Here is a 12,614-nt window from a genome sequence, read left to right as displayed (position 1 = left end):
CCTTACTTTTCTCTGGTTTTGTTTTGTTTTGTTCTGTTTTTGTTTGGTTCTGTTTTGTTGTTGAATGTGGCGCTAAAGTAACACGTCGCTGTCGCAGACGGCTGCGCCGCATCAGTCCCTATCAGGTCCGACTCATGTGGGAATGCAAACTGAAACAGTTCCCCTGGGGAAGGGCACAGGGGCGATTTTAGGGTCTGGTCTTTAGGGGGCCCCAGCCCCCAGTGCTCACAGAGGCACAATATTTCTCACTAATTGAGGCAAACTCGTACATTTATACATTTTGGAGCTGTATTAGTTTTGCTTTGAGTGGTGTTTTCCCCTACAACATTCAATTTTGACCTCTTCATTTCAAAAGACTTTGTGGCTTGACAGGGACAACAGAGAGCCTGAGACAAATATTGAAGAATACTCAACATTTATTTTGGGAGTAAAGAGTTAAAACAAAAGCAAATGCTAGAAAATAAATAAAATAGTCACTAAAATAATGCATCCTTGAGCAATAAAAAATTTGTTTTTGCATAATATAATACTTTAAAAATGTGCTGAGCCAGGGGGTGGCGAGCTATCTCACGGTGGTGCCTTGGCACCACTAAAAATACCCTAGCCTCGCCCCTGGAAGGGCAGTTATCAGAATGGAATTCAAGGAGGACCGTTCTTAGAACTCTATCCGAATGCGGCTATTGTGAGACATCAGGCTGCAGCTCGGTCAGTGTTTAGAAGAGAAAACCTTTAAAAAGTGTTCAGAGCTGCTTTTTAATCACAGAAACCGGCATTATTCCCAGATGCAGACGGACTCGGCTCAGCTTTTCTCCTGGATGCAAACTTCCAGACTTCATTGAGGCTTCTTTGAAAACGTAAAAATAAAACTTTGCTCGAGTTTCTGTAAATTTGCACTTAATCAAATGATGTAAATGAGTTGAAACAGACTTCTGGACTTCCGGACTCGATGCCTTGCTGCTCCTCTGTGCTGCTCGGCTCGGCCTCCTCCCCCATCACCGCCCCTCCTCTGACAGGTGGCAGCAGGAGGCTCCGCCCCCTCATCCCCTGAGCTCCTGCAGACCTGCCCGCTGTCGGCGCTCATCCCCACATCCACACATCACACACACATCACACACACTCCACCAGCATGCTGGCCCTCGTGGCTGCCGGCGCCGTCTTCTTCCCCGGACTTTTCCTCGTGTCCAAGCACGCTCTGACGCGCCCGATGGGATGGAGCGAGGGCGATGCCGTGGTGGTGTCCACGCGGTGAGAGCGCACACACACACACACACATTTCAGAGGACAACACATCACACACACTGTTTCACTGGAGACGTGCGCTCTCACGTGCGCTGATTCTCTTCCTGAAAACATTTTGCGTCACAACAGTCCACCTCAGTGATGATGTCATGTGTGACATCATCAGATTTCTGTTATGTCATCTTGTAGAAAACCACCAAAGTATCGACTTTGATGGTTAACTTTGTTAACCAAATTAACTTTGTGGTTAATTTGAGTTTTTAAATCTTTAATTTTAAAACGTCTACTTTTTTTGTTTGAATCACGTGATCAGAATCTGACGTCCTGACAGCTCTACTCCACAGTAAAGCTCTGAGTTAGTTATTACAGTTATTACACAGGTTATTACGCAGTTATTATGCTGTTATTATAGAGTTTATTATACAGGCTATTACACAAGTTATTATGCAGTTATTACACAGGTTATTATGCTGTTTATTATGCTGTTATTATAGAGGTTATTATGCAGTTATTATACAGTTTATTATGCTGTTATTATTCAGTTATTATGCAGTTATTATAGAGGTTATTACGCAGTTATTATACAGTTTATTATGCTGTTATTATTCAGTTATTATGCAGTTATTACACAGGTTATTACGCAGTTATTATGCAGTTATTATGCTGTTATTATAGTTTATTATACAGGCTATTACACAAGTTATTATACAGGTTATTACACAAGTTATTATGCAGTTATTATACAGTTATTACACAGGTTATTATGCTGTTTATTATGCTGTTATTATTCAGTTATTATAGAGGTTATTACGCAGTTATTATACAGTTTATTATGCTTTTATGATTCAGTTATTATGCCGTTATTATTCAGTTATTACGCAGTTATTATACAGTTTATTATGCTGTTATTATTCAGTTATTACGCAGTTATTATACAGTTTATTATGCCGTTATTATTCAGTTATTACACAGGTTATTATACAGTTTATTATGCTTTTATGATTCAGTTATTATGCCGTTATTATTCAGTTATTACACAGGTTATTATACAGGTTATTAACACGGTGATGGATCAGAGTCTTTTCTTTACATCTTCCTGCATCCGGCTTGTAGACAGAAATCTGCGTTTAATAGCCGCAGCACGACACTTTAAAGCTCTTTTCGGACCGCTGAGCTGAACATTTCTCTGTGCTCTCAGCCTGGTGTCGTCCCTGCAGGCCGTCATGGCCACGTCGGCCGGATGCATCATCGCTTCTTCCTGCACTGACGTGATCGAGGACAGGTGAACCCTCTTCCCTTTTCACCTTCTCTTTGTCATGTTTGTGCTTTGGTTCCTTCCTGTCTGCTGCATCGATGTGATTTCCAACTTTGTGGTTTAATGCACATTAAAATCTTTCAAATTTGACGCCAAGCAGCTTTTTTTCTTTTAGATTTTCATCCAAACTTCTTCTTTATGTTGTCTAAACAATCGTCTCTTCAGGCACAGATGCCCACATCTGGTTTCCCTGCTTCAGATTCGATGGATCTCTTTTGGTTTCCGCAGTAAAAAAGTGAATTTGGATGAAATGAGCTGGTTAACGGTGGTTAAAATGAAGCGTTGCCTCTTCCTGATGTCAGATTTCACTCGGTTTGTGTGCGTCCTCCTGCCAGCCTGTAATCTAATTAACAATCAGGGATTAATTTGAGTTCTGAGCCGAGCGGCAGCAGAGCTATTTCAGTCCGTCTCTAATCCTCCTCGCTGAGCATGATGGGAGATGGACTGATGCAGAGGAGGGTGGAAGTGAAGGCTCCTCATTTCCCAGTCAAAGTGGAGCGGAGGTTTGAGCCGCATTTGTTTATCAAATCAAACCAGGAGCTGCAAGGAACTCTGGGAGATTTTCATTGATCCTCCGGCTGAGCTGCAGGACCAAACATTCAGTCAAGTTAAAGCACCGAAACAACGGGACAAAACTTCAGCTTCAGCCGGTTTACTGCAGTTAATCCTCAGTCAAACTACAACAATTAATGCTCTGATTTAGACTTTAAATAAATGCTTATTTACACATTAATTAGGTCATTTAAGCCTTAAAGCTGTTAAAAAACATCTCAAACAGACTCATAAAATCTGAAACTTTTATTTAAATCATGAGCACGACGGGTGAAATCTGGTGAAACTCGAGCCAGAACAAAGCGGCAGAGTTCAGTGTAACGTGAGTAGATTCAGCTGGAATAAAGCGTCTTTTATAAGAGATTTAAAAGGAGATATTCAGCCAACAAACCGGAGCTCGTTGGGCAGCTCAGTTCTGCTTCGTGACTGAATCGGTACCATCACAGGTTCCTGTCTGAGGAACCGTCTCTGGAGGCTGCAGAAGACCGCAGATTCCCAACCCAGTCTAAACCCAGTTCAAACCTGGTCTAAACCCGGTCCAAGCCCAGTCTAAACCCAGTCTAAACCCAGTCTAAACCCAGTCTAAACCCAGTCTAAACCCGGTCCAAGCCCAGTCTAAACCCAGTCTAAACCCAGTCTAAACCCGGTCCAAACCCGGTCCCATCCAAACCCTGTCTAAACCCGGTCCCAACCCAGTCTAAACCCGGTTCAAACCTGGTCTAAACCCGGTCCAAGCCCAGTCTAAACCCAGTCTAAACCCATGTCTAACTCACAACCGGATTCAAACTAGTCTAAACCCAAGTGCAAATAAAATGTAAAACCTAAAAACAAATATAGAAATCAAAACTAAAATCAGAATGAAACTTGATGCTAAATCAATTTAAACTGGTCTTAAATCCAGACCAGAACCAATAAAAACGATTAAAAACAAAGTGTGAAACAAATCTAAAGCAAAGTTAAACTCGGCCTACAGCAGGTCTAACACCAGGTCTAAAACCCGTTTAAGCGGCAGAACCAGACCACATTAAAAGCTCAAACCAACTCTGAACTCGGTCCAAAACTCTGTTGGTTCTGGAAATAATTTCAAGAATCCGAATTGTCTTTGTTTTAATGGCCCAAAGTTCCTGTTGTCAGGTTAATCATTCCTTCAGCTTAACTTCTGTTTCCTCCTCAGACACTGGCTGACCGACGCCTACATCCTGTTTGCCGCGCCTTACTTCGTCTACGACATCTACGCCATGTTCCTGTGCTACTGGCACAAGCTGCAGGTCAAAGGTCACGAGGAGTCGGGGCATCGCGGCGGCTCGATGAGCGCTGCGGTGGGGGGTTACCTGCGCAGAGAGGTCCTGATGGTGCTGCATCACGTCTTCATGGTGGCCTTCTGCTTCCCCGCTTCTCTGGTAACAGCGATGGGTGGGCGGGGCCAACTCTGAGGCTAAGGTTAAGAACTTAACTAGGAACGGACAGTTGGAGACCAAAAGTAAAACCAGATCAACAAAAAGTCCAGAACCAGGTCTGAAAACCAGTCCAAACCTGTGTATAAATCTGGAAGTTGACCGTCAGTGGGGTCACATGGCTCTGAAAGGATCGGATTATTGGCTAAATTACAATCAGACTGAGCTGAGCGAGGGTAGTTCTCCTTGGATATCTGGCGGTGAATGAATGGGATCAGAGGCACAAAGCGTGTCATACCCCGGTATGATAGGTGGCGCTGTACCCATTCCAACTGTTGCTAATAGAGCCACTTCCTGTTGACCTCTTCACCACCAACAACAACAACAAACTCAGGCGTTGGAGAAAGATGGAGAACGCAGAGCCAGATGAAGCTACGTCCCTCTACATTTGGGCTATGATGAGCTGCTTGTTGCACAAACTCGATGCCCAACGGAGCATTCTCCATCGCGTTGTTTCTTTCTTTCTGACGGCGACAACAACAGGAATATCGTCTCCTTTGACTTCCGGGTCACGACCCCGGGAAAACATCTGGAGCATGCGCAGAACGCAAAGTCTGATTCACCACGTGCTTCAGCGTCTACAAGCAGGTTTAGAGTGACTTTCAACCCAGTTATCTCGGGGTCTGAATCCCATCCGATCCAGTTTATAGTCAGATTAAGGTGTCTACATGCACTTAATAACTCAGTCTGATTGTGATTTAGCCAATAATCCGATCCTTTCAGGGCCATGTGACCCCACTGAGTGTCAATAAGAAAGATTCTCAAACCTAATCTAAACCCAGTCCAAATCCCAGTTCAACCTGGGCCTGGAACCAGTCCAACTCCAGGTGTAAAAGGTTTCACCTTCCCAGCACCTACAACGCAGCATAGTTTCTGCTCCCCAGGAAGTTTCAGAACCATTCACACCTTGGATCCTGTGACCAGAACACAGAACCCGCCCTTCAGGCAGGTAGACAGTAGAGATGATAATGACTCTAACAACACCGTGAGTTAAACTAACTCTAGTCCAAATACCAGTTTAAACCAGTCCAACACCAATCCCCCAAAGTAGTTCTGAATTAAGTCTAAGATCAAATAAATCCAAACTTAGTCCACATCAAAGTTAAGAACCAGTCGAATTTTAGCACAAAACCGGGTCTAAAACCAGAACTGAACGCGGTCTACAACCGGACCGGGTTTAAAACGAACTGTAAAACTGATCCAAAACCAAATTCAAACACTGAAAGTCCCAAATGTAAAATCATCTTTCACTCGGCTCTAAAAGCAAAAATAAAATGAGACAGAAATCCAAATTAACCTCTTCAGAACCAAGTTTTAAACCAAATCTGAAACCAGTTCAAAACAAAGTCCAGAATCGGGTGTAAACTGAGTCTGAACGCCGTCACAAACCAGTTCTAAAACCGGGTTTTTCCAGGTTTTAAAGCAGAAGGTTTCTGACTGAAGGTGATTCTGATCATTCTGATCGGATCAGGAGGCGTGAAATCCAAACAGGAAATGAAGACGCGGTGAGGTTTGGTGGAGCAGGTGGAGCAGGTGGAGCTCCATCCTGAAGGATTCAACTCTTAGTTAAACTTTTGAACGTCTCGTTGCAGTAAAACTCGTGCCTTTAAAACAGAATTCTGAGCGTTTGTTACCTTTGTTTGAACGTTTATTCGGATAAAGTTTGCAGAATCTTAACCCTCCCTCCTGTGTTTGCCTCAGCTGTGGCGGCGGGGCAGAGGAGATTACTTCCAGGGCGTCCTGTTTCTGGCCGAGCTCAGCACGCCGTCCGTCTGTCTGGGGAAAGTTCTGATCCAGGTAATCCAGCCTCAGTAATCACTCGCTGAGAAATCACCCTGAGCAGGGTTTGCTCTTTCCTGTCCACATCAACACCGACCAAAACGCATCTTTGGTTTGATTTCTGCTATTTGAAAGTTCATTATTAAACGTTTCCACCTTAAAAACCTTCTCTACTTCCTTCCTTCCTTCCTTCGTTCCTTCCTTCCTTCCTTCCTTCCTTCGTTCCTTCCTCCTTTCCTTCCTTCCTTCCTTCCTTCCTTCCTTCCTTCCTTCCTTCCTTCCTTCCTTCCTTCCTTCCTTTATTACTTCTCTCCTCCTTCCTTCCTTCCTTCCTTCCTTCCTTCCTTCCTTCCTTCCTTCCTCCTTCCTTCCTTCTCTCCTTCTCTCCTTCCTTCCTTCCTTCCTTCTCTCCTCCTTCCTTCCTTCCTTCCTTCCTTCCTTCCTTCCTTCTCTTCTCTCCTTCCTTCTCTCCTCCCTTCTTTCTTCCTTCTCTCCTCCTTCCTTCCTTCCTTCCTTCCTTCCTTCCTTCCTTCCTTCTCTCCTTCCTTCTCTCCTTCCTTTCTTCCTTCTCTCCTCCTTCCTTCCTTCCTTCCTTCCTTCTCTCCTCCTTCCTTCCTTCCTTCTCTTCTCTCCTTCCTTCTCTCCTCCTTCCTTCCTTCCTTCCTTCCTTCTCTCCTCCTTCCTTCCTTCCTTCCTTCCTTCTCTCCTTCCTTCTCTCCTTCCTTTCTTCCTTCTCTCCTCCCTTCTTTCTTCCTTCTCTCCTTCCTTTCTTCCTTCTCTCCTCCCTTCTTTCTTCCTTCTCTCCTTCCTTCCTTCCTTCCTTCCTTCTCTCCTCCCTTCTTTCTTCCTTCTCTCCTTCCTTCCTTCCTTTCTTCCTTCTCTCCTTCCTTCCTTCCTTCCTTCCTTCCTTCCTTCCTTCCTTCTCTTCTCTCCTTCCTTCCTTCCTTCCTTCTCTTCTCTCCTTCCTTCCTTCCTTCCTTCCTTCCTTCCTTCTCTCCTCCCTTCTTCCTTCCTTCTCTTCTCTCCTTCCTTCTCTCCTCCCTTCTTTCTTCCTTCTCTCCCCCTTCCTTCCTTCTCTCCTTCTCTCGTTCCTTCCTCCTTCCTTCCTTCTCTCCTTCTCTCCTTCCTTCCTTCCTTCCTTCCTTCTCTCCTTCCTTCTCTGTTTCATTCCTTCTCTCCTTCATTCCATCCTTCCTTACTTCTCTCCTCCCTCCTTTCTTCCTTTTCTTCTTCCTTCTCTCCTCCTTCCTTCCTTCCTTCCTTCTCTCCGAGTGGTCGACCGTTGCCAGGCAACAGCGAGGACGTCTCTCAGCTGCTCGGCGGAGGGATTTTCTGACTCGGTGGGCTTGTGTGGATAAATCCAAAATTAGTCCAATTCATACATTCAGAGCCAATAAAAAAGTAGCCGAGGTAAGGAAACCCGTCCTGAGCTGCACGAGGCGACTGTGGGGAGAAAAAAACTCCCTTTGAACAGGAAGAAACCTCCATCAGAACCAGAACCAGGAACCATCTGCCTGGCCCAGCTGGGGCTGAGAGGACAGGAAAGAGGGGACAACAAGCAGCGTAACACCAGGCCAGGGATACCTGCTGAGAGAGAGAAACACAAGTTAATGACAACAATGATGTCATATGTACATGGAGAGGTGCATCATGGGAGCTCCCCCAGCAGGCTGGGCCTATAGCAGCAGAACTATGGGATGTTTCTGGATCACCTGAGCCATCCCTAACTATAAGCTTTATCAGGAAGGAAAGTTTTAAGCCTGATCTTAAAGGTAGAGAGGGGCCTGATAACTGAAGGCTCTGCCTCCCAAACTGGCAGCTGGTTCCACAGAGAGGGGCCTGATAACTGAAGGCTCTGCCTCCCAAACTGGCAGCTGGTTCCACAGAGAGGGGCCTGATAACTGAAGGCTCTGCCTCCCAAACTGGCAGCTGGTTCCACAGAGAGGGGCCTGATAACTGAAGGCTCTGCCTCCCAAACTGGCAGCTGGTTCCACAGAGAGGGGCCTGATAACTGAAGGCTCTGCCTCCCAAACTGGCAGCTGGTTCCACAGAGAGGGGCCTGATAACTGAAGGCTCTGCCTCCCAAACTGGCAGCTGGTTCCACAGAGAGGGGCCTGATAACTGAAGGCTCCGCCTCCCAAACTGGCAGCTGGTTCCACAGAGAGGGGCCTGATAACTGAAGGCTCTGCCTCCCAAACTGGCAGCTGGTTCCTCAGAGAGGAGCCTGATAACTGAAGGCTCTGCCTCTCAAACTGGCAGCTGGTTCCACAGAGAGGGGCCTGATAACCGAAGGCTCTGCCTCCCAAACTGGCAGCTGGTTCCACAGAGAGGGGCCTGATAACTGAAGGCTGTGCCTCCCAAACTGGCAGCTGGTTCCTCAGAGAGGGGCCTGATGACTGAAGGCTCTGCCTCCCAAACTGGCAGCTGGATCCACAGAGAGGGGCCTGATAACTGAAGGCTCTGCCTCCCAAACTGGCAGCTGGTTCCACAGAGAGGGGCCCGATAACTGAAGGCTCTGCCTCCCAAAATGGCAGCTGGTTCCTCAGAGAGGGGCCCGATAACTGAAGGCTCTGCCTCCCAAACTGGCAGCTGGTTCCACAGAGAGGGGCCTGATAACTGAAGGCTCTGCCTCCCAAACTGGCAGCTGGTTCCTCAGAGAGGGGCCTGATAACTGAAGGCTCTGCCTCCCAAACTGGCAGCTGGTTCCACAGAGAGGGGCCTGATAACTGAAGGCTCTGCCTCCCAAACTGGCAGCTGGTTCCACAGAGAGGGGCCTGATAACTGAAGGCTCTGCCTCCCAAACTGGCAGCTGATTCCACAGAGAGGGGCCTGATAACTGAAGGCTCTGCCTCCCAAACTGGCAGCTGGATCCACAGAGAGGGGCCTAATAACTGAAGGCTCTGCCTCCCAAACTGGCAGCTGGTTCCACAGAGAGGGGCCTGATAACTGAAGGCTCTGCCTCCCAAACTGGCAGCTGGTTCCACAGAGAGGGGCCTGATAACTGAAGGCTCTGCCTCCCAAACTGGCAGCTGGTTCCACAGAGAGGGGCCTGATAACTGAAGGCTCTGCCTCCCAAACTGGCAGCTGGTTCCACAGAGAGGGGCCTGATAACCGAAGGCTCTGCCTCCCAAACTGGCAGCTGGTTCCACAGAGAGGGGCCTGATAACCGAAGGCTCTGCCTCCCAAACTGGCAGCTGGTTCCACAGAGAGGGGCCTGATAACTGAAGGCTCTGCCTCCCAAACTGGCAGCTGGTTCCTCAGAGAGGGGCCTGATAACTGAAGGCTCTGCCTCCCAAACTGGCAGCTGGTTCCACAGAGAGGGGCCTGATAACTGAAGGCTCTGCCTCCCAAACTGGCAGCTGGTTCCACAAAGAGGGGCCTGATAACTGAAGGCTCTGCCTCCCAAACTGGCAGCTGGTTCCACAGAGAGGGGCCTGATAACTGAAGGCTCTGCCTCCCAAACTGGCAGCTGGTTCCACAGAGAGGGGCCTGATAACCGAAGGCTCTGCCTCCCAAACTGGCAGCTGGTTCCACAGAGAGGGGCCTGATAACTGAAGGCTCTGCCTCCCAAACTGGCAGCTGGTTCCTCAGAGAGGGGCCTGATAACTGAAGGCTCTGCCTCCCAAACTGGCAGCTGGTTCCACAGAGAGGGGCCTGATAACTGAAGGCTCTGCCTCCCAAACTGGCAGCTGGTTCCACAAAGAGGGGCCTGATAACTGAAGGCTCTGCCTCCCAAACTGGCAGCTGGTTCCACAGAGAGGGGCCTGATAACTGAAGGCTCTGCCTCCCAAACTGGCAGCTGGTTCCACAGAGAGGGGCCTGATAACCGAAGGCTCTGCCTCCCAAACTGGCAGCTGGTTCCACAGAGAGGGGCCTGATAACTGAAGGCTCTGCCTCCCAAACTGGCAGCTGGTTCCTCAGAGAGGGGCCTGATAACTGAAGGCTCTGCCTCCCAAACTGGCAGCTGGTTCCACAGAGAGCTTCAGTGAATAATGAATAACTTCAGTGTTTTTCTGGTGACTTGGACCTTAAAGTCTTTAGTTTTGTCTGTTTCTGTCTCTTCAGTATAAGAAACAACACACTCTGCTGCACAAAGTCAACGGCGTCTTCATGCTGCTCGCCTTCTTCAGCTGCCGGGTGCTGCTCTTCCCCTACCTGTACTACGCCTACAGCAGGTAAGCACACCTGTGTCCTGCTTCCTTTAGACATCTCTGCATTATTTTCACTATAAAAATAATGTTTCTGTGCAGGAAGCAGTTAAATTGTAATAATATGTTTTATTTATGATGCAGATTGCGACAAAGTGTTGCAGATTATCTGATTCTGACCTCCTGCTCATTATAAACTGTTCTTAGACTGAATAAAAGACACTTTTAGTGATTTTAATTAATTATTAAAGTGATTTTAAGGATTATCTGATAATTAACGAGTGTTTTTTTTTTTCGTTTTAATAAATTAAACCAGTTCCAACATTTTTCTGGACTTTCACCTGTCTGATGATGACAATAATCCTGTTTTCTTTCTGTTTTAAACTTAAATACATGGATATTTATCATCTTTATTTCTCTTTTTTTACAGCAAAAAGGAAATATCCTGAACAAAAACTTCACTTATGAAAAATGTACCCAAAAATCAGCTTCTGTCTGTTACTTTGACTTTTATGGAACCGAAACTGGCAGAATCTGAAATAAATATTGATATATATATGATGATAAATGTGACTAAAATAAATAAAAATATAATTAATTACTCCTATTTTTTTCCTTTTACATCGTATTGATCTTTTCATTTTCTCTAAATGATTTCTTTGCATTTTCCTCCAGTTTATTTAATTTATATATTGTTTATTTTATTTTATATAATCACAGATGTCTATTAGTTTGACATTTATGGAACTGAAACTGTCAGAATCTGAAATTAATAAAAAAATAATATATAAATAGGAAATAAATAATTTTAAGGAAATAAATATAATAAAAGGGAAAATCACACAAAAATTAATACAAAAATAACTCAGAATAAATCAATAAATCAGATTTAGATCAGATAAATAAATCAGAATAATTCCAATTAAAATCAGGAAATAAAGTTTAAAACTCAGTTAAATTAAAACTAATTTAACACAAAATCAAAGCAGAAAATCTGGAATTATTTCACTTTTTATTCAGTTATTTTAATGATTCCATAAACTTCTTTATTTACTGTGACATCTAACCACAGCGCCCTCTGTCTGCCGCTGCAGGTATGCGTCCATCCCGGTGCACGCGGTGCCCCTGGTGGCCCCGTGGCAGTGTAACCTGGGGGCCGCCCTGCTGTGGCCCCTGCAGGTCTACTGGTTCACTCTGATCTGCAGAGGAGCTCTGTGGCAGCCCAGAGGACACTCGAACGCACCGCCGTCGAGTCAGAAAGACGTCGACCGGACGGACGGACGGACGCTGAGGAAGAGGAAGGAGGATAAGGTCATGTGACCCAGAACAGAACCAATGACCCAAAACTGCCGGTGAACGACCTGAGAAGTTTCCATCAACTCATTAAAGAACTGAGAAAAACTGAAATAAAAAGACAAAAACAATCGATACCAGAACACGTGGAGCTTTATTTAGAGATCACAGTTAGAAGGTTTATGGGTTAAAACAGAAGGAGGAGCTTAATATGATTCATATGATCCTTCTCTCCTTCCTTTCTTTCTTTCTTCCTTCCTTTCTTCCTTCCTTCCTTCCTTCCTTCCTTCCTTCCTTCCTTCCTTCCTTCCTTCCTTCCTTCCTTCCTTCCTTCCTTCTCTCCTCTTTCCTTCCTCCCTGAGACGTTATCTCCCATTTAAACATCACGTTGTGCAGCTTCTGCCTCTGTTCAGACCTTCTCTTCCACATGTTGAACTGATCATTCAGAAGCAGCAGGACGCTCAGAGGACTGAAATCGGACACATTTCAACCTGCTGTGGCTCAGCTGGAGCCTGATTTGACCTCCGTCTCTTCCAAGGAGCTATTTTATATATAACAACAACAGATATTGATAAAACTGAAAGACCAACTATCAGTCCAACAGATCCTTTCTTCTCTCCTCCACCCTCTCTTCTTCCGGACCACACTGCTCCGAGCTGGTTGAATCTAAAACCTGCCAGGATCAGCTTTTATCAGAGGATTAAAGGGACATTACAAAGCTGGGACCAGGTGGAAACAGTTTTCTGCTTATAGAGTGAGAACAATGATCTGATTATTCTGAAAAAACTGTCGATAATAAGTCTGATTACCACTGAAAGGGTTCAGGTGTCTGAG

At 45.8% G+C, this 12,614-nt stretch overlaps 1 protein-coding gene across 1 annotated transcript; it reads left to right on the top strand.

Moving 5' to 3' along the window:
• Positions 1–1,102: 1,102 nt before the first annotated feature.
• Positions 1,103–11,807, top strand: LOC142371856 (ceramide synthase-like). Its single transcript, XM_075454598.1, has 6 exons — positions 1,103–1,245; positions 2,438–2,521; positions 4,281–4,506; positions 6,262–6,357; positions 10,405–10,514; positions 11,582–11,807. Exons 1-6 carry the CDS (start codon positions 1,127–1,129, stop codon positions 11,805–11,807), a joined length of 861 nt encoding a protein of 286 aa, XP_075310713.1. The 5' UTR covers positions 1,103–1,126.
• The last annotated feature ends 807 nt before the right edge of the window (positions 11,808–12,614 follow it).

The sequence above is a fragment of the Odontesthes bonariensis genome, chromosome 21 (assembly GCF_027942865.1).
Source record: "Odontesthes bonariensis isolate fOdoBon6 chromosome 21, fOdoBon6.hap1, whole genome shotgun sequence".
NCBI classification, from domain to species: domain Eukaryota; kingdom Metazoa; phylum Chordata; class Actinopteri; order Atheriniformes; family Atherinopsidae; genus Odontesthes; species Odontesthes bonariensis.
Note: the sequence above shows the minus strand (reverse complement) of the source record. Positions and strands in the feature narration are given on the sequence as shown.